Below are 23,597 nucleotides of genomic sequence, written 5' to 3' on the forward strand. Positions count from 1 at the left end.
TTTTGAAAATCGGCCGGTAACTTTCCGAGATCTAAGGGGGGTGGGTAAGTTCCGCCGATAGACCTACGGGCGCGGGTTAAGTCTGAACGGTATAGATGGCTCTTTGTAAACTGTTTTAGTAGTTATGAAACGCAGCAGTTTAGGCCTGGTAGTGGTACCTGTCCCGGAGCTGTCTATTACGTTTTGGTGGGCGACCTTCCTGACTGACTGGTGTAACTGTACCAATGCAAGTATGATGCAGAAAGAATGATGTCAATATAATGTAGAACGATTTAATGCAGAAAAGCGTCCTGCGAACGTTAACTGCTTTGGTCAGATCCTAAAAAGAGGAAGTCTGTCATATTACAGGGTCATAACTTCGAAACCAGAATTTGCTTATACAGTGTCCCAAAATTTGTAGATGTGGGTGGGAAACGACATCGAAATGCAGATCATTTTCCACTCTCACCTCCAGTTTTCAAGCCCAATTTTCCACTCCCAATCCCACCGAGAAGGAGCAATTGCGGGAATGGTTGTTTTACATCTGTCACAGTTGTAGATAGATTAATGTTTTTGATCATTTTCCCACTCTTTTTGGGCCTTACCTGACCGACAATTTTCACTTTCATCCTTTTTTTGGTCAGCAATTTTCCCCTCTGACACCCAAGCAAAAATATGATTTTGGTACACTGTGCTTATATGTATCCCCACGGTGAAAGGCTGGTTCGGATGCCACTCATTATACATTTTTTTAAGGCTTTGTGCAGTAACACTAAAATTGGCCTTTGTTTTTATTGTTAATGTTTTGCGTCTTCCAGAAAACCTCGGCATTCCTGTACCGGACTCTGCTGGCGCTCACCTACAACTGGACCTGGACAAAACGGTGGCGGGAGCATCAGCTGCAGACGCACCTGTACCGGACTCTGCTGGCGCTCACCTACAACTGGACCTGGACAAAACGGTGGCGGGAGCATCAGCTGCAGACGCACCTGTACCGGACTCTGCTGGCGCTCACCTACAACTGGACCTGGACAAAACGGTGGCGGGAGCATCAGCTGCAGACGAACCTGTACCGGACTCTGCTGGCGCTCACCTACAACTGGACCTGGACAAAACGGTGGCGGGAGCATCAGCTGCAGACGCACCTGTACCGGACTCTGCTGGCGCTCACCTACAACTGGACCTGGACAAAACGGTGGCGGGAGCATCAGCTGCAGACGCACCTGTACCGGACTCTGCTGGCGCTCACCTACAACTGGACCTGGACAAAACGGTGGCGGGAGCATCAGCTGCAGACGCACCCGCTGCAGACAGACCAGCACACTCGCCCGCTGCAAATGAACCTGCAGAGGACGCACCTTTGATTGAAATGCGAACGCCTCCGCTACAGCGGCACAGAAATCGGATGGTGGCCACGCGTGAAAACATGTCGTCATTTAACAAGGTTGCGCAAGTTCTCCCCACGATATGTGTACGAAATGATTCCAATGATGACAGACTGGATGACGTGGTGTCAGACACAGACTCTGATCCTGACTGGATGCCTCCCAGCAACGAGTCTGCTGACATGCTTGACCGGACGTGGTCCCTCGACGAAGTGTGTGAAATATTTCCTGAAGTGAGAGGTGAGATTCTTCCCAATTCACCCGATCACGCAGATTCGAACCCATCACTGCAGTCACACGCCACCTACTCACCTGTCGCGGGAGCATCTGCGGACGCCCTCTTGCCACCCGCACCCGCAGCTGCAGACGCTTCTGCCGCACCTGCCGCACCCGCACCCGCTGCAGATACTTTGACGACCCAACCTGCAGTGAATGTACCGACAGCGAGTACATCTCGCGAGGATGAACCTCACCTGGAAGGATCCCCCAGTCATGGTGTCTTTTATAGAGTGTCGCCTACTGCTAAAACGTACGATACAGTAAACTCATGCCTGTTTTGTAAAAAGAAAATCAAACAGAAAATGCGCCGCCATTTGAAAACAAAACATTCAGACAAACAGCAAGTGGCGCATGCCATGACGGGGACAGCTGATCAACAGGACAGAAAGTTTTCCCTTCTTATCAGCCGGGGTAACTTTGAGCACAACTTGGAAGTACTGGAAGCTGGGAAAGGGGAACTTATGTTGAAGAGGAGACCCAAGAAGCCCGACATACCAGTCACCAAGTTCCTGCCATGTCCTGGATGCCTGGCGTTTATGTTGCGTGAGGACCTGCAGCAGCATCATCCAGTTTGTCCTGCAGACAACATGGACAGTCTGGACAACGCAATGATCACCACCAAGGCGGAAAACCTGCTGCGCAGGTTTGATCCAGGAGACGTACCTGAGTTCGTAAGGGAGATACGAGACAAAGCTATAAGGGACGTAGTTTGTGGCGACAGAACGTTGGTGGCATATGCCAACTACACCGTAGAAAGCAAAGGAAAAAACGAAAACCACTTGAAGCCAATAAAAACCAGAGTGACCAAACTAGCCAAAGTTCTCCTAGATGTACGGGACAGGAAGAGTCAGCCAAACCTCACTATGGATGAGCTTTGTGACGCTCGATACTTTGACGACATTGTGCATGTGACAAAGCAAGCAGCGGGATACAGGGAAGGCACTAAGCTGACCCCACCAACGTTCCTAGTGCCTACTGTGCCAAGAACAGTGGGAACTGCGTTGGGGAAGGTTTGCCATGTACTACTGGGCGTCAGTATGCGAGAAGGAAACACGGAGATGCAGAACCGAATCTCCATCTTCAAGAGACTGCTAGAAAACGAATGGGGCGATAAAATGGGGCGCGCCTCACTCGAAACATTGAATTTGAGAAAACAGAACGCAGAGAAACAGCTGCCAACCACCGAAGATATGAAACGGCTACAGAACCACCTTCAGACCAAACTGGCATCCACGATGGAGTCTGTGAGTAGAAAGCCTAGCGTCAAGTCATACAACACCTTGGCGTGCGTAACAGCCGTCAGCCTCATGGTGTTCAACAAACGTAGAGGTGGAGAGTCCATGAAGATTCGTGTCCGTGATTACACTTCAAGAGCGGCGTACACCCAAAACGAGACAGTCGTCAATTCGCTATCAGACTTGGAGAAACAGATCATGGACAAGATGTGCCTGATCAAAACGCGTGGCAAACGTGGAAGGACTGTGCCGGTTCTCATACCACAGATGGAGAAACGGGCGATCGATCTTCTGGTTTCTCTCCGTGAGTCGGTGGGTCTGCGTGATAGTGTACCAGAAGAGGCGCTCCTCTTCTCAAAGGCTCCGGAAGGAAGACTCGTAAACGGGTGGTATCAGCTGAAGAAAGAATGCAGAGATGCTGGTTGCCGAGACATAAACGCCATCACTTCAACAAATATGCGCAAATATCTAGCCACGATCGCCCAGATCATGAACCTATCAGAAAATGAAATGGATCAGATTGCCTCACACCTCGGACACGATATAACCGTTCACAGAAAATATTATCGCCTACCGGACAGCACAGTAGAACTCGCGAAAATAGCGAAACTTCTACTGTCTACCGAAGAAACGCTTGGAGCCAATCTCGACGATGATGCTGAAGGTCAGTACCATTTACCATTCAGAATACGTAATTTGTCTGAATAACGCATAAATAGCTTGTTGGTAATTACCGGTTGTTCTTATTATTAATTTTACCATTCTCAGGAAATACATGTAATTGTAAACGCTAAAGCAAGCACAATTGAGCTGGATGTCACCGTGTTTTTCGGGTCGGCCCCATACATGTCCGCTTTAATTATTGTCGTTCTGTGCTTCAAAACAGATGTGCACCGCATGTCAAATCCTAGCATGTACACCAGCATGCGTGGCCTTGTCCACTACACCCGCGCAGCCCGTGGAATGAAAAGTGAAATTTAAGTGAGGGCCCATTTTCGACGCGACGATTTTCGACCCGAGGCATCAAGTGCTGCGGCTTGTTTATTCAGAAGCTGTTCTTATCTCCGTAACTGTAACACATCTGATTTACATACAATAGTTGCGGCCCAGTAACACTGTCCGCAGTTCGTAAGGTATCGAGATATTTATCCTTAGTACTTTCTGTTGTGTACTTTCGGTTGTGTTTGCTCTGTCACACTGCCACCAGCGGTCCTCGTGTGCCCTATCACTGTGTTGGGTCATAGTGTTTTGTCTGTGTGGCCGCCAGGAGCGTCAAATGCAGTCGGCGCTACGGCTGGCCGTGTCAGCGACCCACCTGCTCGGCCACGGCCAACAGGCAGCCGGCTCCGACGTCAAGTAGGCGCTACGGTTCCTGACGCCAGCAGGAGCACTTGACCAGCAGCTCACCGCCACCGCACAGGACCTGGCACAGCTCGGCACAGGTACACGATCTTATTGATCTGATGCTTCATAACGCTTGTCATAGTTTGTTTTCACCTTCGTGACCTTTACTTAAGGTAAATACTTAAGGTTAATACTATACTGATAAGTGCACTGATTGTTTATGTGTCCCTATTAAATTAGATCATGAAATGAGAAACTTTTACTGTTCGTGTGAATCGTGATCGTTCACTCTGATCCAGCACGGCAGACCAAAGTGTTCGTGTAATCGTCAAGTTCACTAATAATTGCGTATCTGATCGAATCGTTTCATTAACCGGAGGACCAAAAGAGTTCTTTGGTGAATGTCTATTTCTTGAATATTCACCACACAATGCACGTTAATCGTATCGTACGACGCCGGCGCCGTTGCGCCGGCGGAGCCGCGTCGCCGTCGTCGTCGCGTCGCGAACTGCCGAGCCGGCCGGCGTCGGGCCGGTCATCGCACACATGTGCCCCAGATGACCACGCGGGCCCCAGTACACCACGTGGGCGGCGAGGCTCGGCTGAGCCCGCCGATCGCTGCCGTCTCCTCCACGGCACAGTACGTTTTCTCTCAAACATGGCCGGCCCGAATTTTCGCCTCGCTCGCGGAAATTCTAAACGTAAGAGAGAAAACATTAGCGAAACAACAAACAGCTGCTCGCAGGCAGTGTCTCTGTCTGTATCGTACAGCAATAAACGACCACTAAAGCTAAGACTGTAAACTACGTCGGCTGCGCCGCGCGTCGGTCCCGATCTAAGGCTGCTACACTCTAAGGCTGTAAACTTCTAACTCGTACAAGACCAACCGGCTAAATGAGCCAGGAGCGACACTGCGACAGTGTGAACGCTGGCGACTGTCGGACGGCTCACAGCTGTTGGCTAATGGCTAAACACCAAACACAAATGACCGGCGCACAGAATGAACGACTCATTCTCGCACACGCACACGTTAACACCGCGAATGGCGGACGCAGTAAACACTAATAGATGGCCAGACTCCGACACTACTCGCCGGCGGCACAGAGGGGTCGTAAACGACTCACCTCAGTCGTCTCACACGCGCACATTACCACTCTGAGTCCATTTACTGTCCGTCACCGTCGCGCTCGAGACGGCAGAGACCAGAGACCGACCGCCTATTCCGAATTTCCGACCAGTGGCGGTGGCCACTAACACTTTGACCACCTGCACTCGGCTGTCGGCGCCAGGGAACACGGTCACCACTCGCTCCAATAGCCAGTGCCCGCGAGGCAGGTTGTCCTTTGTCACCAGCGCTAATTCGTCGAGCTGCACGTCTGCCGGGTCTGCGCGTCACTTCACCCGTGTGGTGAGCGTCCGGAGGTGCGGCCCGGGGCCGGCTTGCCCACTTGGAAGGCTGTAGGTCACTCGTCGGCGTCGGCGCTGGCTGGGCTGACCGTTTCCGGCACGGCATGCAGGCAGGTGTGTACCGCTCCGCAGCGGCCCTGCCACTGATGACCCAGAATTGGTGCCGCAGGTGAGTCAAAACGTGCTCTGCGCCAGAATGGGAGAGCTTCTTGTGTCGATCGGTGACTATCAGCCGAGTGATGTCTCCGCGTGCAGGTAGAATCACCCGGTGCTTGACCTTGAAGTCTAGCTGAGCGTGGCGCAGCTGGCCCCCGACTCTTAGAAGGCCGCTCGAGTCCAGGAAGGGGTTAAGCCGGTGCAGCTGGCTGTTCGGGGGAAGCCGCCTTCCGTGCTGGAGAGCGGCGATATCATCGCCGAAATGCTCGGCCTGTGTGCTGAGCAGCCAGACGCGCTCAGCTTCTCTCAGCTCTTCAGCAGTCAGCGGTCCCGTCCGCCGATCAGCTGCTGCCCGGCTGCGGCTGTTGTAAGCGAACCTGCGCACCCACGCTGTCACACGCAGCAGCCTGAGCCACGATGAGAACCGGCTGGGGTTTATGGCCGGCTCAGCTCCCCTGATGACGCAGGCTGGTGCTCTCATTTCGGCCGTTTCCTCGTCTCTCGGGCGCTCTGTCGGGCGGGGCGGCGCGGCGGGCCGGTCCTGAGGACGGCGCGACAGGACGGCGCGACCTTGGCCCCACTCTTCGCCCGGTGCCACCTCAGCCACCGAGCAGCCTCGGCTGCCTATGTTCGATGAGTTCAGTGACCCTGGCACGTTTTGCCATCGAGTCACTTCCGAAGCGTCCTGGGTTTCCTCGCTGACACGGATATGGTGCACGTCCTTGTTGACTGGCAGGTTCTGGTACGGCGCGCGGCCGGTGACCGTCCAGCCGAGCAGTGTTCTCACGGCGCACGGCGCACCCGGTGGTCCGTCGATCACCTCACGTGCCACGATCAGTTCTATGACGTCAGCGCCCAGAAGTACTTCTACTGGACCTCGAGTCGCACTCGGCAGATCCAGGTCAGCGAGATGAGGCCATTTGCCCTTCTCCCGTGACCAGTCCATGGCGTGATTTGACACACTCAGCGTCGGCGTCGTTTGGGCGTTCCGTATTTCGTGACGTGTGCCACCGCTGCTGACAGGCTCGATCACGAAGGACACACGGCATGATCTGAGTTTCACTTCCGTTTATGGTACTCAGGACCGAACTGTCAATGGGTCCAGAGATGCCGAGACGGTCGCTCAGGCCTTCGGTCACCAGCGTTACCTGGCTCCCGAGGTCGAGAAGCGCGTGGGTCGTGCAGCGCCCAGCAGGACCATGCACCGTTATCGGCAGTGTCTGCAGCAGCACCTTACAGGGTGGCTCGACCACCGCAGTGCCGACATGTTTCACTGGTGACGGCGCGCTGCCGGCAGCACTGCGCCGTGGAAACACACGGCCTCCGTTGTGCAGAAGCGTGTGGTGACGTTTTCCACAGTTCTCGTGTCCACAGTTTGTACCGGACGGGCACGCGGCGCTGATGTGACCTCGCGCGAGACAATTGAAGCAGAGTCCGTTACAACCGGCAACCTCTGCTCTCTCGCTCGCTGTCAGCTGTAGGAACCTGTCACAGCGCTCTACGACGTGTGTCCCCTGACAGAATACACATGCGTCCTCACTCGCGACCGGCGCTGCCTTTATTGCACTAATTTTCTGTTTTACGACCTCTCGGGGCGCGGCCGGCGCTAGCGCAGTCGCGTAAACACGCCGCTGCCGGCTCTCCCCACTGTTGACCTCGGCCTTGGATTGCTGGTGGCCCGTCAGGGTCAGGGACGCACGCCCAGCAGCCACGTAGCCGCGCAGCCAGCTGTCCAGGTCGGGGAGCGTGGGGCGGACGAGTCCGTTGTGCACAGAGTGCTCGCCCCATTTCAAAGCCAGCGCAGCAGGAAGCTTGGAGATCACGGCTGTTACATTGGTGGCAGCCGAGATGTCCGCGTCGTAGTGAAGGCACTGTAGCACACGAACCGCGGTGCGAAGGTCACGTGACAGCTCTGTCACAGCCGACATATCACCATCTTTCACCGGCCGCGAATCGAGCAGTTTTTTCATCGTCGCGTGAATGACCCGTGCAGGGTCACCGAACTCCTCCTCTAGCTCACGCATAGCCTCACCGTACAGAGAAGAGTCGCACAACATACCGCGCACTGATTCCTTGGCCGGCCCGGTGAGATGAGCCTGGAGATAGGTCAGGCGCTCGACGTCAGTCAGGTCGTCTCGATCGTGCACTAGAGCCCTGAACAGCGCGATCCATCTCGGCCATTCCAGAGCGGAGCCGCTGAACTTATCCAGGGTCACTCGAGGCAGCTGTGGAGTCGTTTGCTGTCTCACGGGCTGTAGCGGACGTCGTGCTTCCTGCTGGTGACGGTCGTCGTATGGCTGCGCGCTCACCAGTTGTCCGTACTGGGAGGACTGCTCCACCCAGTCCCGGGTGCGTGAGGACCTGTCACCCGGCTGCAGCGGCTCACGCAGCTGGGCGGCTGGCTCACTTGGAGCTGCGGCAGCAGGCCGAGCTAGAGCCTGACGGTCGACGGCAGATGGCTGGTGATCATACTCCTCCTCCTCGAGCAGCTCCAGCTCCAGCTGACGGCGTTCCGCTTCGTCGGCGAGCTGTTGAGCTTCGAGAGCTGCCCGCTGTCGTGCCAGTTCCGCCTCTTACCGCGCCCGCTCCGCCTGCGTCTCCGCCTCCTGCCGTGCCCGCTCCGCCTGCGTCTCCGCCTCGCGACGCGCCCGCTCCGCCTGCGTCTCCGCCTCTTGCCGTGCCAGCTCCACCTTTGCTGCGGCCGCTCGCTGGCCCTGCTCCGCTGCGAGTTTGCTCAGCGCGGCTCGGCGGCGGGCTGCGCTGATGGTGGACGACGCTGCGCTGCCGAAGGTCTCGCTGCGGGTATGGCATGTCCGCGAGCTGCGCGTAGATTTCGCGTCACACTGTGCGACCGCCCTTGCGTCCGACCTGGCGTTCGATTTCGCGTCGGATTTTGCGTCTGACATCACTCCTTCACTGCACTCGCGTCCGGACTGTACGTCCATTCACTCACTAGTTCACATACATCCGGCCCGGAGGACCAAAATGTTCGTGTGAATCGTGATCGTTCACTCTGATCCAGCACGGCAGACCAAAGTGTTCGTGTAATCGTCGAGTTCACTAATAATTGCGTATCTGATCGAATCGTTTCATTAACTGGAGGACCAAAAGAGTTCTTTGGTGAATGTCTATTTCTTGAATATTCACCACACAATGCACGTTAATCGTATCGTACGACGCCGTCGCCGTTGCGCCGGCGGAGCCGCGTCGCCGTCGTCGTCGCGTCGCGAACTGCCGAGCCGGCCGGCGGCGGCCGGCCCGGCGCGTCGGGCCGGTCATCGCACACATGTGCCCCAGATGACCACGCGGGCCCCAGTACACCACGTGGGCGGCGAGGCTCGGCTGAGCCCGCCGATCGCTGCCGTCTCCTCCACGGCACAGTACGTTTTCTCTCGAACATTTACCAAAAATACAGTCAAAGAACTTCACGAAAAGTAAATTCAGCTTGCCTAAAACGCAATGTTTTTAGATGACCTAGGTTGTACAGACACACAAACCCACAGACATACAAACACATATCAGTGACCTTGACCTAACTTGACCTGAAATGGCCTCAGCCAGCCAAAACCTAGTCGGATAGTGTAACAAAGAGGTTCTTGCTGGCTTGGCACCACAATACGTCAGCGTCATCGGTATATGATAAGCAGCGCACTTGATATCCAACGGTGACCCCAAACAGCAACATTTTTTGTTTGACCTGACCTGGAAGGTCACTGACTGACCTGAGAAGGTAAAACTGTGTATCATTGGATTCGTCTCTTCCCAAAAAAATCTTTTTAGTCTTTACCGCGAAGCTCTATCTCCAGCAGGAACGAAATGGCGCGGGGGTGGCAACCCCCCCCCCCCCCCCCCATGTGCGTTCTAGGATGGGAAAGTGGCATGTGCGGGCGAGGGTTAAATTGCGTAGTTGAATTCACATGCTGAACGAACTTCATCATCGGAACTTGTAGATCGTATAACAAAATGTGACCCGGGTTGCAATGTACAGTACATTCTAGGTATGTCAAGGCGTTAGTGTGACTGGTTAGTCAATCTGGTTGTGAATTTATCGTTGGTGGGTCCAGTGAATAATTATCAGCTTGTTTACTTTGTGTCTCTTGTTCTGGTGTAATTGCCTGCATTATCTCTAAGTCATTCGTTCCATAGATATTTTATCTACATGAAGATGCCCATCCAATGTCGAAACACTTTATTTTCTGCCGTCTGACTGCTTTACACTCGTGATCGATGGTATCAGCATTCTCCTTGGTAGAAAACGAGTAAAATGAGATGTTCAAAGGTCATCGACCATCACTGTCGTCAAAATATTTCAGTAAAGTCGTACCCTATTTCGTTTTCGGAAACCTCCTTCGGGGAAATAAATCCAAAGTAAAGCTAAATTTGTCAGTTAAAAGTCGTGAAATCAAGCTCGCACGATGTTTCAGCTCACATTCCCTAACTTGAATTCCTCCAATGAAACGGCAGGATAATAAGCGTCAGGGCATCTCTATGTATATAAGACCTCTATGATCCGTTCTACATGAATGGAAAGATGTGTTCTGGAACAAACGTTGATATTATATCTCTTGATTCACAGGCATGCACATTGACCCAGCAGTGGTGCAAGAATGCGAATGGCAAGCTCTGCACTGATTCCTCCGTTTTTAGCATTAGTGTTTCGCGTAACTTTCCGTTAAACGGACGGGGCCGCCGCCGGCCCCGGCCGCCGCCGTGCGAGTCGGCCGCCGCGCCGCTACGGACGACTGGCACACGCCACAAGTGTGATGGATTTTCGGCCAACGCGGCGACACCGGCGTAGCGTTCAATTGGCCGCGCTGCCCTGACGCTCCGGTGACGGACAGGTGGACCGAGGGCGCCGCCCGCCCATCCCTCCGGACCAGGCCAGGCCGGCCGATCTGAGGGAGGTAGGGAGGAGCCGCGTGGCTGGCCGAATGGACGGCCGCGCCGGGCCATTGTCACTGATTGTTGGCCATTGTCACTGATTGTTCATTGCCGCACCGAGGTCCGGCGATGTCACCGGAATGCCGCCACTGGTTTGAGTTTCCGCGAAACCGGCTTGCCCAGAGATGTTTGTCACTGGCATTGCTATGTGCTATTTGTGATGTTCATATATACCATTCCCGTTACGGAGTACATATCTTGTTTTGAACGTTAAGTTCCGATATACGAACTGGCCGTCTGAAAAAGAGCCGCACGTGCACGATGCTTGTAGATATTCCTGACGACCACGAACCGACCACGAATCAGAACTGCGCCTCTCGTAATGGGAGTGCGAGTAGTTGTTGCGAGTTAGAGCTCCTTGGCGAGTGGCTGACTCTGAACTGACTGACTAAACACCGGTTAGCTGTTTCACCAGCAGTCCCAGTGGAGGGAAGTAGGCCCAGGCGAGCAGGGTGTCGCAGCGTAAGTCCGACGATGGCGGCGCAGTAGTCGAATGGCGTCCACATTTAGCCGACGAAGGCTGCGCTGAGCGCCATACCCGCCTCACCTTATCTCCGAGTCACGTGTTCATGACTGACACGGGCAACCATACGGCCCGTCGTTGCCCACGCGCACCCCAGACGGGGCCGCCAGTCGCGGCCCCGGACACGTCAGTCCCCAGATCTGCAGTGATGTCGCCCGGCTCTGACGATGGCGCACAGCCGCCGTGTCCGCGGTCTCCGTCGCCGCCGCGGTATGCGGCGCTGGGCGGCGACTCGTACATGTCGCGGTCTCGCCATTGGGGGCCGAACGATTCGCGGCTCCCGCCGACCCCGCCGGCGACGAGTTTCCTCCGGCGAGTCCTGCGCCGTCTGGCGTGGTCGACGCTGCCCGGGAGGTTCCTGGCTGGCAAGCTGCTGCTGTGTCTACCGACGCACAGAGGTCAGTAGCTCCGGTGCCGGCCCTGCAGTGCTCTGAGAGAGCGTCGAGACCGCCTAACCGATTCTGTCCCTAATTAAGGTCTTTGTAAATATGTGTTCATCGTGCATCGTTTGTGATGTGAGCCGCGTGATCAGCTGCTAACTGATAATTTTTACTGCGATTTTGCTGTGGTCGTTGCTGGCGAATTGTTTAGTAATGTCGTGGCAAGCTGGTTGGGGACGCCCGTCTGGCTGTTCTGTTGACGGAACGCGCCGATCGACATGGCATGCAGCCATCCAGCGCCTCAAATCGGCGAATCTGTCCAGCGTGGTCTCAATGGAGTGCTGAGCGGTGCTAAAGGACATGGTTATTTTCATGCGTTCTGTTCACAGTTTTGTCGTGGCTGTGCTGTCCGCGGCCGTGCTCCACGGTTGCGACGTCTGCGGCCAAGCTGCCCGCTGCTGAGCTCCGCGGCCGAGCTGCCAGCGGCCGTGCTCTGCGGCCGTGCTCTGCGGTCGTGCTCTGCGGCCGTGCTTCCCGTGGCTGGGCCCTCCGTGGTCCCGTGATCGTGGCCGCGGCGAGGGTGCCGCGACCTGCGCGATGCCGTGCGCTGCAGTGATGGCGCCGCGCACTGTGCAGTGATTTTGCCGAGCGCTGCGTACGCGGTGGGTGCCGCGCGCCGCGCTGTTGAGCGTGCCGTATTCGGACGGTGGCTGCCGCGCGCAGCGTGGTGATTGCTGCGCTCTGCCATGAGTGCCGCTCACTGCCGTGGCCTGAGTGCCGCGCTCGGACGGAGTGCCACGCGCCGTTGTGTTGCGTCGCCTTCTGCCTTTTGATATGTGCTATCTCCGAATTTAATGTTGCTTGTTGCCGATGTTCGCTTCTTTTCGTTAAGAGGGTCGGGTATAGTCGGTCGATTTATTCGCACCGTTTGATTTCGTACCGGCTTCTCTTCTGTTTCTTATTGTTTTCTGCGATGTCACTTGTCCGATTTTATATCTGATTAATTCACGTCACTTAAGTATTTATTTTATATTGTCATAATAACTTACGGCGCTGTTCCTTTATTTTCTGTTTAGTTGCAGCCCTAGTACCTTAATTTCCGATGTCTCTTCGGTTTGTTGTCGCTCGCATGTTCAGAGAGTCCTGGTTGGCCGGCGCGAGCGGCGGTTGTGGAATACAAGCTCGTCTGTGAAGGTTGTGTGTCGGAGCCGGGTTGGCGAGGCGGGACCCGTCTACATTTCAAACACCATTGCATTTCTCTCATCAAGACGCGTCGAATGATGAATAATGTGACCTCAAACATAGGCGCGGGAACCGGGGAGGGGGCAGTAGGGGCAGCTTGCCCCCCCCCCAACTCTGGGGCCGTGGGGCCGTGTATCTTATGGTCAGGGCGCGTGTTTGAATTTATTTTCGGGGGTTGGGTCACTTAACTTGACCTGGTGACCTGACCTTTGATGACCTGGAGCTAAAATTTTCAAAGCCTGTACGGAAAAGACGTATAATAAGCTGTACCAAACCGTTTTTGAGATGTCAGCGAAAACCTGGGGGGGGGGGGCGTGAAAACGCCGAGCGGGTTAATGAACCAGTAAGACGCCTTTCGGGGCGATACGCGAGCGAGCAAAAGGATGAGCCCTGCAAGTGCGAAACTGAGTGGGGGTATTTCCAACTGACTTTTGCACGGCACCCTGCCAACCGGTCGCTATCGGTGTATCAAATCTGAGCACAATCGGTCCAGCCGTTCCTGAGATCTGGAAGCGGCACCCTCCACGTGCGCACGTGTAGTACACTTCAACGTTGGTCGTTGACGCATTGAAATACATTGCCAAGTTGCTCATAGGTACTCAGAATTTTCCGCCATTCTACGAAAGCTTGCTTCGCTCGCTCCGCTGGCTCGCTTGTAATAAAGCACGTAAAAAATATGTCAACTTAAAGTGCAATTTAAAAACAAAAATGTACGTCCACCTATGCACTACATTTCAAAGCAAAAAAAAAATGTCCACTTATACCGTTATCTCAAGACAAAAAAAAATATGTCCACCTAAAAGTACAGTCCACCGAAACGCTTTTTTGCACCCAAATTCGACCGGCTACCACATCAAAACTAACCGGCATAGGACAGCGGCCAGTTGATATTTTCTTGCTACCTACCTGACGTGTGCTGCCATCTAAAAGTCATCCTCCCAGCATGCGTAGTTTTCAAGTCCACCGAAAGACGAAATACGCTAAAGTCCACCCATCCCGGAATTTGGAATATGTGTGATTTTTCAACGAACAAACCCATTTAAATCAGAATGACTAAACGAGGTGACGTCACACTAACGGTCGCTCCATGTTGAAGATAGGGCCTTGCGCAAGGCCCATTTTCAAATGAAGGGAACGAATTTCTTCAACACCAAGAGGCCGCGGGGGTTGCAACCTAGATAGCTAGTGGTTTCTGAACCTCGCCGCAAACTTGGCTATCTCAACTCAAACCCCATGTTAAAGGTGGGATAGTCCCTTTAAGCATGACATTTTTTCGTACCTCGCTGTTCTAAAATAAAAATTAGCACATTGGGGTAACCCCGGGCGAGTGGCTAAGCTTACCCCTAACCGAGAGCAATGCCACTAAACCACTGTTTTCCATGAGATAATAGGAACTGAGTAGGTTTGGTTTACACCTAGATCAAAGATAAATTTCGAAAATAAACATGTTATCATAGACAAAGCCTCTTCGGCCTGTCGCTCTATTCCAGTACCTATAAAATTCAGGTATGGATGAAGGGCGATTGCTTGCCTGGTTTTTACTGTAAAATATGGGAGATATCCGCTCCATTCGGTTTTTAGTTACCATCCATCAGTTTATATCAATAAGTGACTAAGTTTATGTTTGTATGCTACAGGAACAGTCATGTCACTTGAGGTCAACTAGGGTCAAACTACGTTTTTTGCAGATAACGCGACAGACAATGAAGCTTCAAAAATGGTGTCCTTGTGTTCTTCTTCATCAGCCGAGTCGAATGATATGCAATATGATGCATTTAGGTAAATAAAAAAATAACTTAAGGAATTTTGAAATACATATTTTTGACAATTTTGCATCACGATTTTCATCGACCTATACCGTATACCAGTAGTGACATAAACTCTAAGATGTCCAGAGCTAAGCAGTACCTTAATATTTCACTTTCCGTCAATATTTGGAAGACACATAATGGTTTCACCAACTCGTTGTAAAGCGCTGGGGAGGTGGCCGGCGTTACCCCTATGCCGGGCTTACCCCAGAAAAATCAACACGTTTAAAACTCGATTTTCTCAACCTTGTACTATTTCCACGAAACCGATTTTTTGGGAAAACACGGCCAATTAACTTATCTAGCTAACAGGATATCAACATTTTGTACAGCACGTATGGTATGTAATAAAAATGAAAAAGAGCTTACTATGCCGGGCTTCTCCCGGCTTCCCCTAAAGGTCGCGTGAAACGCACCCTTAATTATGAACAGCGTAGCAGACCAGACCGCCCTTCCTTGCGACGTTATTTCCACGGTGGCTAACTATAAATAGTTATTTCGAGTAACAGCCCACAATAGGGTTGCCATAAAAACGAATTTTGAAAAGTATTCGTTTTTAACTTAAAACTAAAACTTTTCGGGGCGGAAAGTTTCAGTGCAGCATCGGTGCGTCTGCCGCGGTGATCTGTGTCGATGGTACCTACAGAAAATAAGTTAAACAGAGCTCAGAAAAGACTGAATGATTCCGGGTGGTTGCCTCAAAACAATCCGTCTTAAGAATACAGCTGCCTCCTTAACGTACCGCATCACTTGTTAATTCTAAAGCAAACTCTGAGCAATAACACACCTCTTTGCACTGCTGTTGAAAATTTACGTTACTTATGGACGGTGGCTCGCATCCGCAATATGCTGCCGCGCAACTTAAATCTAACGGCGAAACGGCAACTTCGCGAGAATCGAAAATTCACGATTTACGTACAGCAGGACCTGGCAATGCACAAGGACAGAATGTGGAGACCCGACAGTCATCGGCCCAAGTTTGGGGTTGGCTTTGACGAGCATGGGCGTCACCAATGTCATTATGCAGATACGTTATGTCAAATGCTGAAGCAACAGAATCGACGCCAGGTTTAACTTAGATTAGCAGGTCGAAAGAAAACATAACATGTCCGGGAATAACAGAGTGGCCACTCTGACAGTGTGACGAAGTGAGAAATGGGTAGAGACAAATAGATGTCCGTGAAGTTAGCGTCAGCAACAGCAACGATTGCAGCGTCGGATTCAGAATCGCTTAAAGGTACCTAGTGTGCCAGCTTTCCTGGACCGTATGGAGTTAATGGCCCAGATAAGGAGAACCGGATTTTTAGAACTTATCCATACCTTCAAAACTCATGGAAACGTCTTAAATTCTTCAAATTTTCAGTACCCCAGTGCGAAATTCGCCCCGACGGGTTGTCGGTCGTACCCCAACCACATTTCACACCACTATGAACAATAAATGCACACACTGAAATCGCTATTACCGATAGGCTCATCCAATCAAGTTTCAATAAACCCGTTCATCATCATCTCCTGCGGTTTCGAACACGCCTGTTAGGTGGTGCGGTAGACCGCGCCCAAAGCCAGGGCCCCGGTAACGTGAGGTAGCCGAGTCGGGGCAGCGTGCGCTGACCCAAGCCGGGGCCGCGCGTCCTCCCGGTGTCATGTGATAGCCCGGGGCTGCCCGCGGGGATGCGGTAGACCGCGCCCAAAGCCGCGGCCCCGGCTTGGGTCAGCGTACGCTGCCCCGACTCGGCTGCCTCACGTTACCGGGGCCCTGGCTTTGGGCGCGGCTTCTGCTCATACTTTGTGGTGCGGTGGTGGTGCGTCGGGCCGCGCGCTCTGACTTCGGCCAAGAAAAATGCGTCAGCTGATCATTGTCATTTCTGCCACTTGCGTGTGGTGAAATGGGGTCATAACTTAAAGGGACTATCCCACCTTTAACATGGGGTTTGAGTTGAGATAGCCAAGTTTGCGGCGAGGTTCAGAAACCACTATCTATCTAGGTTGCAACCCCCGCGGCCTCTTGGTGTTGAAGAAATTCGTTCCCTTCATTTGAAAATGGGCCTTGCACAAGGCCCTATCTTCAACATGGAGCGACCGTTAGTGTGACGTCACTGTTACGTTACTGTCTGTTAAACGATAACGATATTTGGTTCGCCCCCTGCAGCACGCACTGCACACCAACCGCACACGACCGCGTCTCCGTCTCGACTGTATTTGCCTCGTCAGCACACGGGGATTCCAACTGAAGGGAAACTTTACGATGAAGGGAAACCCTTACGACACACCTCCCCCAGTCCCCGTGTCATAAGTACAGGTGCCCCACCGAACCCGCAGTCGGTTCGGCACACGGCGAGTTCGTTCACTACGGCGCGGTCCTGGTGCCGGTCCGGCGCAGCTAGAAGGCGGCGCCGGCTCGTCCGTCTGCTCGGCAGGTCGCTGGTCGGCTGAGCGGCAGGCGGCACGCGTCGGCGGTGACGGATCTCGGTCACCGGCAGACGGCGCAGCGACGATCAGCGGATGGTGGCGCCTCAGGTAGCGCCGGTTGCGCCACCAGATTCTCCCGCTCGGAACTTTGATGAGGTAGTCGCGGCGTTTTCCAATTCCCACGACGATGCCGGTCCGGTCCCACTGTCCGGTCTGCGGGTCCCGCACGTCCACGTGGTCGCCCATTGCGAGCGGCGCTAGTGGGCTGGCGGAGATGTCGTAGTCCCGCTTCGCTTTCTTTCGAAGGTCGGCTGCTCGCAGGAGGAGGTCGTGCCGGCGTGCCGGCGCTCGCCGGAGGAGCGCCGGCACGCCGGTGGCTGCGAACAGCGCCCGCAGTTCGGTCACGAGGTGAGCGGCGGAAGCCGATCGGGGGCATGACGTCACGTATGGCGAGCCAGATAGACGGTCGACGTAGACGAGGAAAGTTCGTCCTCCGTAGTGAAAATAGTCGGCCGATACAGACTCGAACACCCATCAGTGCATAGCACTGTGGGGAGGCTGGGGTCGAAGAAACCCAGAATCGGCGGAGAACTGAGCGCCGACTTGACCCTGTTGAAGGCGTTCTCGTGTACTGGGGTCCACAGCCACGTATTCCGAGGCTTCAGAAGATCTCGGAGGGGGGCCGCCTCCTGAGCCACCTCGGTAGAGAAGTAGCTGAGCTGGTTAGCGAGTCCAAGGAAGGATCTCAGGTCCGTTATGTTCTGTGGTCGCGGGAACTCCGAGATGGCGGACGTCTTCCTGCGATCCACTGTGTAGCCGTCCCGAGAGATCTGGTAGCCACAAAATTCGACACTTGTGCGGCCGAATCGGAACTTCTGGGCGTTGAGCGTGATGCCCTGTGCTTCACATTTCTGCAGAATGCGGACGACATGAGCGAGATGCTCCGAATACGTCTCGTCGTGAGCCAGGATGTCGTCAACAACTTTGACGGTGCGTGGCACGTTGCCCAGGGCCTGATCGCCTCGCCGGTTGTACTCATCTCCGGCCGAGACGAGTCCCATCACTGCACGGTTGAAGCGGTACCTGCCCCATGGAGTAATGAAGCAGGTCAAGTCCTTAGAGGAGTCATCCAGGCTGATTTGATAGTAGCCCATTGCTGCGTCCATGGTGGTCAACCACTGCGCGTCTGGCGTGATCGACGAGACCGCCTCATGCGGTGGACGTACAGGGTACGTGGGGCGTTTCACGTACTTGTTCAATCTTGTTAGATCGATGCAGATGCGCACTCCTCCCTGCTTTTTCGGCACACATACCAATGGATGGCACCAGTCGGTAGCGTGATCGACCTTGTCGATGATGCCCCTCGCGAGAAGGTCGTCCAGCTGTTGCTTCACGCCGTCGCGCCAGCAGAACGGAATGCTCCTGGCGGCGGTGATGGCGAACGGTCGCGCGCCGTCAGCCAGGTCGATGTGCATCGGTCCGCCGGCCATCTCTCTCAGAGTGCTTTTGTTGTCGAAGACGCTCGCGAACGCACTGATCAGTTGCTCTTCGTGACGAGCTCGCTGTTGTGGTGTCGGCGGCTGGGCACTGGTCCAGGTCGGGATCGACCGGCTGTCGGCCGCGGACGAAACGGTTCCCACGTTCTCCGCTAGAGGCGCTGGTGGGCTCGTTGGATCCGGAGTATCCGGTATAGATGTCGCCAGCGAGCGACGATCGCGCTCAGAGGAGCTAGCGGGCCGGGCAGGAGTTCCTGGTCGTTCCTGGACCGGTGGCGTCTGAATGGCAGTGTAGGTCGATGGCGGCCGGACGGCCGTGCCCGACACTGCTGGTTGTGCCGGCCTGCGAGTAGTCGTCGGCTGATCACTGGATGGGCTGGAGGCGGTGGCGGCGTCACGTGCCTGAGCACGTGGTGGCTGGCCGCCGGCATCAGTGCGGCGCGTCGGTGTCGACCGCGCGGTCGTGGCGCGCTGCACGGGCGGAGCGGCCGCCGCACCTCGCGCTGGCCCACCTTCAGGTACGGCGCTCTGCGCCGGCGGAGCGGCCGCGGCGCCCCGCGCCGTCTCGTCGGCGGGCGCGGCGTTTCGCGCTGTTGTTGTTCTGCTGCGGTCTGGAAGACTCATCTGGTGTAACTGCAGCGGGTAGTCGGCCGGGAAAATCCCGAGCTGCACGGAGTCCCACCAGGAGAGCAGTGCTCCTCGCAGCTCGCCGATGACTGCGATCTCCGTGGTTATGCGCCGGGAGCCGAGCTGGATGGTGGCCTGAAATGAGCCGACAGACGTCAGCGGATAGCCTCCTGCAGCTGAGAAGGTCTGGGGTGGCACACCGTTGCCATAGTCCGACACACCCAGAGCGGCGGCCTCCTTTGGGCCGACAACAGTGGCTTCGGCACCAGAGTCGGGGATGCAAAGCAGAGACCCACTGCCAGAGTTGTGTGTGACGAGCACTTTCACACGGGGAGCCGGGTGGGTCACACGACTGGTAGTGTGCACATCAGCTATGAGATGATGAACATGACGGTGTTGAACGTGCTGCTCCTGAGACTGGGTTTTTCCCAAGCACATGTTTTCAAAGTGGTTCAGTTTGGCACATTTTGAACATTTGTGTCCGCGAGCAGGACAGTCTTGCAACCTGCCATGCCACTTGTTGCCACAGAATTTACACATGTTTGAAGCTGAGCGCGACTTGGACTGTGACCTTGCACGGCTTGTGGACTTGTCTCTCTGATATTGTGATTTTCGTCCCACTCTCTGAACAGCATGGTGAGCCAAGGTGGCACAGTTTTTGGACGCAACTTCATGGCTCCTGGCCATGTCAAGAGCCTCCTGTAGTTTGAGGTCCTTGACATTTAGCAGGCTGCGCAACAAACTTTCATCCCTGACACCCATGACAATCTGGTCACGCAGGCGCTCATCAGAACATTCTGGGCAGAAGTCACAAAATTTGCTGATTTCCTTGAGAGAGATCAGAAATTCGTCGAAAGACTCTCCGACAGCTTGGCGTCTGGAGAAAAACTCCCTTCTGTCCAGCAGGACTGACCTCTGGTCTCGAAGATACTTTTGCATTGCATCAAGTAGCGCTGGGAGCTCTGTGACTGTGTTGGCAGCACAAATGGAATGCTGGATTATCCTGCACCAGTCATCATCAACCAACCCCTCTAGCACCATTTGCTGTTGTCTGAATGGCAGAGTGTCAATCCCGGTGAGCGAGCAATATCCTTCAAATTTACTCCTCCAGATGGCAAATTCTCTGAGGTTCGCTTGACCAGCTAGGTGTGGAGCGGGTGTTGCACTTACTGGAAGTTTCGGAGGGCTTACGTTCATGTTCAGGGCGGAGGCGGCTGGCAAAGCCTGCGGCTGCGTCTGACCTTGACCCTGACCGCGCAGCAGATCCTCCATCATGGAGACTAATCTCTGTTCGCGTTCTTGGGCGGCGGCGGCTTGCTCTCGTAGCATGGTGGTGAGGTCTTGCACTAGCTCAGCACCTGTCGGCTGCGCCATGTTACGTTACTGTCTGTTAAACGATAACGATATTTGGTTCGCCCCCTGCAGCACGCACCGCACACTAACCGCACACGACCGCGTCTCCGTCTCGACTGTATTTGCCTCGTCAGCACACGGGGATTCCAACTGAAGGGAAACTTTACGATGAAGGGAAACCCTTACGACACAGTCACCTCGTTTAGTCATTCTGATTTAAATGGGTTTGTTCGTTGAAAAATCGCTTAAAACTTGGTCTGGACTTTGTTGTGGTGCCTACAGAGGAAAAATAATCAGCTTTATGACAGTAATGTGGCCTGGGGAAGGAGGTAATTTTGGGCTGTGACGTCACATATTTGAAAGTTTGTGTTTGGAATATGGGAAGCCTAAGATGTTTAATGAAAAATAAATGCCAGAACCGTGTTCCTGGTCATCCAATCTATAAAGTCGGGCACAATTTAACTGGTTTTAACAACATTTTAGAAGGTGGGATAGTCCCTTTAAGAGACGGCTTTTCATATCAATTATTTTACATAAAATCATATTTCAAACCATAAATAATGTTCGACAGCCAAATAAAAGAAACAATACCAATACAGGCTTACAGTTTAAGGTTCGACATTGTGTTGTCTACGATTAGACAGCTGATAACTCATTCCCGTACGTCGTAACTCTATAATGACCTTTGCTTATTGTCACATGTGCGCCGCATTCGCGATTGTTGCCGACGCCTGTTTGCAGGTCAGCCCACTACAGTTGTTATATCGAAAAACCGATAAACTTTTAGGCGAAAAAGGCACTATTCCAGGCCCATTTTTGATTTTTTTTTTGCGATATTGGGTAAAAACAAAAGCTTCTTATCCTAGGAAAAATAAGGTGGGAAATCATTGGAAGGTGGCACACTTCCTTTAAAAAACTGGCATCAGGTTAATTGAGGGACGGGGAACACGAATATGACATTTATTATACCCTAGCTTCCTTCATCTCTTAATCGTCCCTTAAAAGACGGGGCGCGTCAAAAGTGCCCCAAGGCTTCGTCTGATCGCCAAAATAATGGTCGCAGTCGATTCCTCGAGTCAATATCTAACCTCAGTCGAAAGTTCCAGGGATGTGGCTCCTATCCTCAGGGTAACTTTAAAGGGGGAAAGGGGGAATTTCCCCCTTTCAAAAATTCCGCTCTCCCTTTCAAATTGTGCGTGAACGGCTAGGGAGGGAAGGGGAAATTTCCCCCTTTCGAATTTATTTTTGTATTCATGTATTCACTTCAGCAGACACTCCACAGCAGAGTGGCTATTACGTGTCCATTGTCAATCAATAAAACGGTTGGGGGAGTCAAAATGGTACAAGGCATAACATAGCAATCGTCTGGCGCAGCAACACACCCACACCCACACATACACACACTAATAACACCAAACCCACGCACACTCACTCCAAATAAAAGATACGTTTTGCCGCCTGCTTAACCCTATTAGTGGCAGGCTCCTGGCTACCCCTATTAGTGGCAGGGGTTTACGACCCCCCCCCCCCCTGATATCTCGAGATCTAACGGGCCGATTTTCAAAATTCAAACGGCATTCGCTTTCGCTCAACGTGATCTACATTTCTAAAAAAAAAATTAAAAAAATGTCAATAGGGGGGTAGAGGGGGGTAAAAACGGGCAGATTGCAGATACATTTTGGACTGTTTATCACGGCCAGGTTTCTGAACCAATCTTAACGCAACTTTTGCCGATCGATAGAGAATGAACCAGGAATTCACATGGATCCTAAAAATATGCATTTTCAAAAATCATAGGCGGATACAGATCATTGAGATTGGGGGTACACAAAAAGTATAGTAAATAAGGTTTTTGTTGGTACTGTTTCTAAAAAGGGTGGTAATGGTCTTGTTATGTTACAATTTTCTTATGAGAGAACGACTACAATTGTATTAGTCATGCATAGGCGGTGTCAGGGCACCTATGTTGGGAGGTAAAACATAACCCCCCTTTTTGGACGCCTGGATCCGCCTATTACAGCAAAAACGTGTCAAAAGAGGATGCACAATAACTTTATATATGTTATCACATGATACCTTTCATTCACTGTTCGTAAAACTGGTGCATACAGTTATAATACATCAGCATCGTGATCTTCGCCCAAATGACTCGCTTCACGAATAGAACCCCCCCAATACCCAGTGCTCTGGAGCCGCCCCTGGTAAAGTTATGAACTTGAAATTTTCAGGGAATGTGCCCAATTTAGTTTTAGAAAAGTCAGAAAATTTCAGCATCGTAGCTTCAGCGGTTTCGGAGATATTCCCGAAAAACCTGAGGGGTGGATGAAAACAACCCCCCCCCCCTGCCACTAATAGGGTTAAAAGCCAATGGCTCGAGCCATGTCGCATCATTAGGTTCGAGAGTTTAAAAGCGATGCAGCTCGGTAGGCAAAACCTCGCCGCCCGGCCGCTGTTCTGGTGGCTGGCGGACGCAGGTCCCGGTCCTGTCTGGTAGAACGATCGCACTGTCGTGCATCAGCGAATGAAACGAACAGTGAGGCGAGCTCCTCGGGCTCACCCAGGGCACGCACTCTGTGCGCCACAATCGCAGTCTGCGCGTCACACATCTGGCGCGTTGTGTGCAGGCCCAGATCGCCCCGAGCGCGAGACACATGATCGTGTGGGGGCGGGTATGACCCCGCCCCCCCCCCCTCGGCTCGAGTCCGCACGGCGGGCGGTGCGTGCGGTGTCCGCCGTGTCCGCCGGCGTCCCCTCGGCTCAGGTCTGCGCGGCGGACGGCGCATGCGCGGCGACCGGGCGGCGGTCAGCGCGCCGAGGTCGGGGCAGACGTGAGGGGACAGGCGGTACGAGAGGTGCACGCTGTGTAAGACGAATAGGCGATAAGTGTGCATTGTGCAAGAATACATACGACAAGAAGACACTGTATCTGCACCTAACATTTGGCGCGGTCGATAGGACCACATCTACAACAGGTGAGACAGTGTCTTGATATTATTGTGCTTACCGTTTGGTTGGAATAATGTCTGTCCAGAC

General features: G+C 53.5%; 1 protein-coding gene across 2 annotated transcripts; it reads left to right on the top strand.

Moving 5' to 3' along the window:
* The first annotated feature begins 386 nt into the window (after positions 1 to 386).
* On the top strand, positions 387 to 12,822 carry LOC122367905. Of its 2 annotated transcripts, XR_006254141.1 has the most exons (4): positions 387 to 3,542; positions 4,146 to 4,320; positions 10,362 to 11,647; positions 12,019 to 12,822. XR_006254141.1 is itself a non-coding variant. In XM_043341431.1 (3 exons), exons 1-2 carry the CDS (start codon positions 1,349 to 1,351, stop codon positions 4,271 to 4,273), a joined length of 2,322 nt encoding a protein of 773 aa, XP_043197366.1. In that variant the 5' UTR covers positions 707 to 1,348; the 3' UTR covers positions 4,274 to 4,320; positions 10,362 to 12,822. The 2 variants fall into 2 exon arrangements, 1 of the variants encoding a protein (XP_043197366.1); XM_043341431.1 differs by having other exon boundaries at positions 707 to 3,542; positions 10,362 to 12,822.
* Positions 12,823 to 23,597: the final 10,775 nt, after the last annotated feature.

Source organism: Amphibalanus amphitrite, unplaced genomic scaffold (assembly GCF_019059575.1).
Source record: "Amphibalanus amphitrite isolate SeventyFive unplaced genomic scaffold, NRLGWU_Aamphi_draft 000904F_arrow, whole genome shotgun sequence".
Lineage (NCBI taxonomy): Eukaryota > Metazoa > Arthropoda > Thecostraca > Balanomorpha > Balanidae > Amphibalanus > Amphibalanus amphitrite.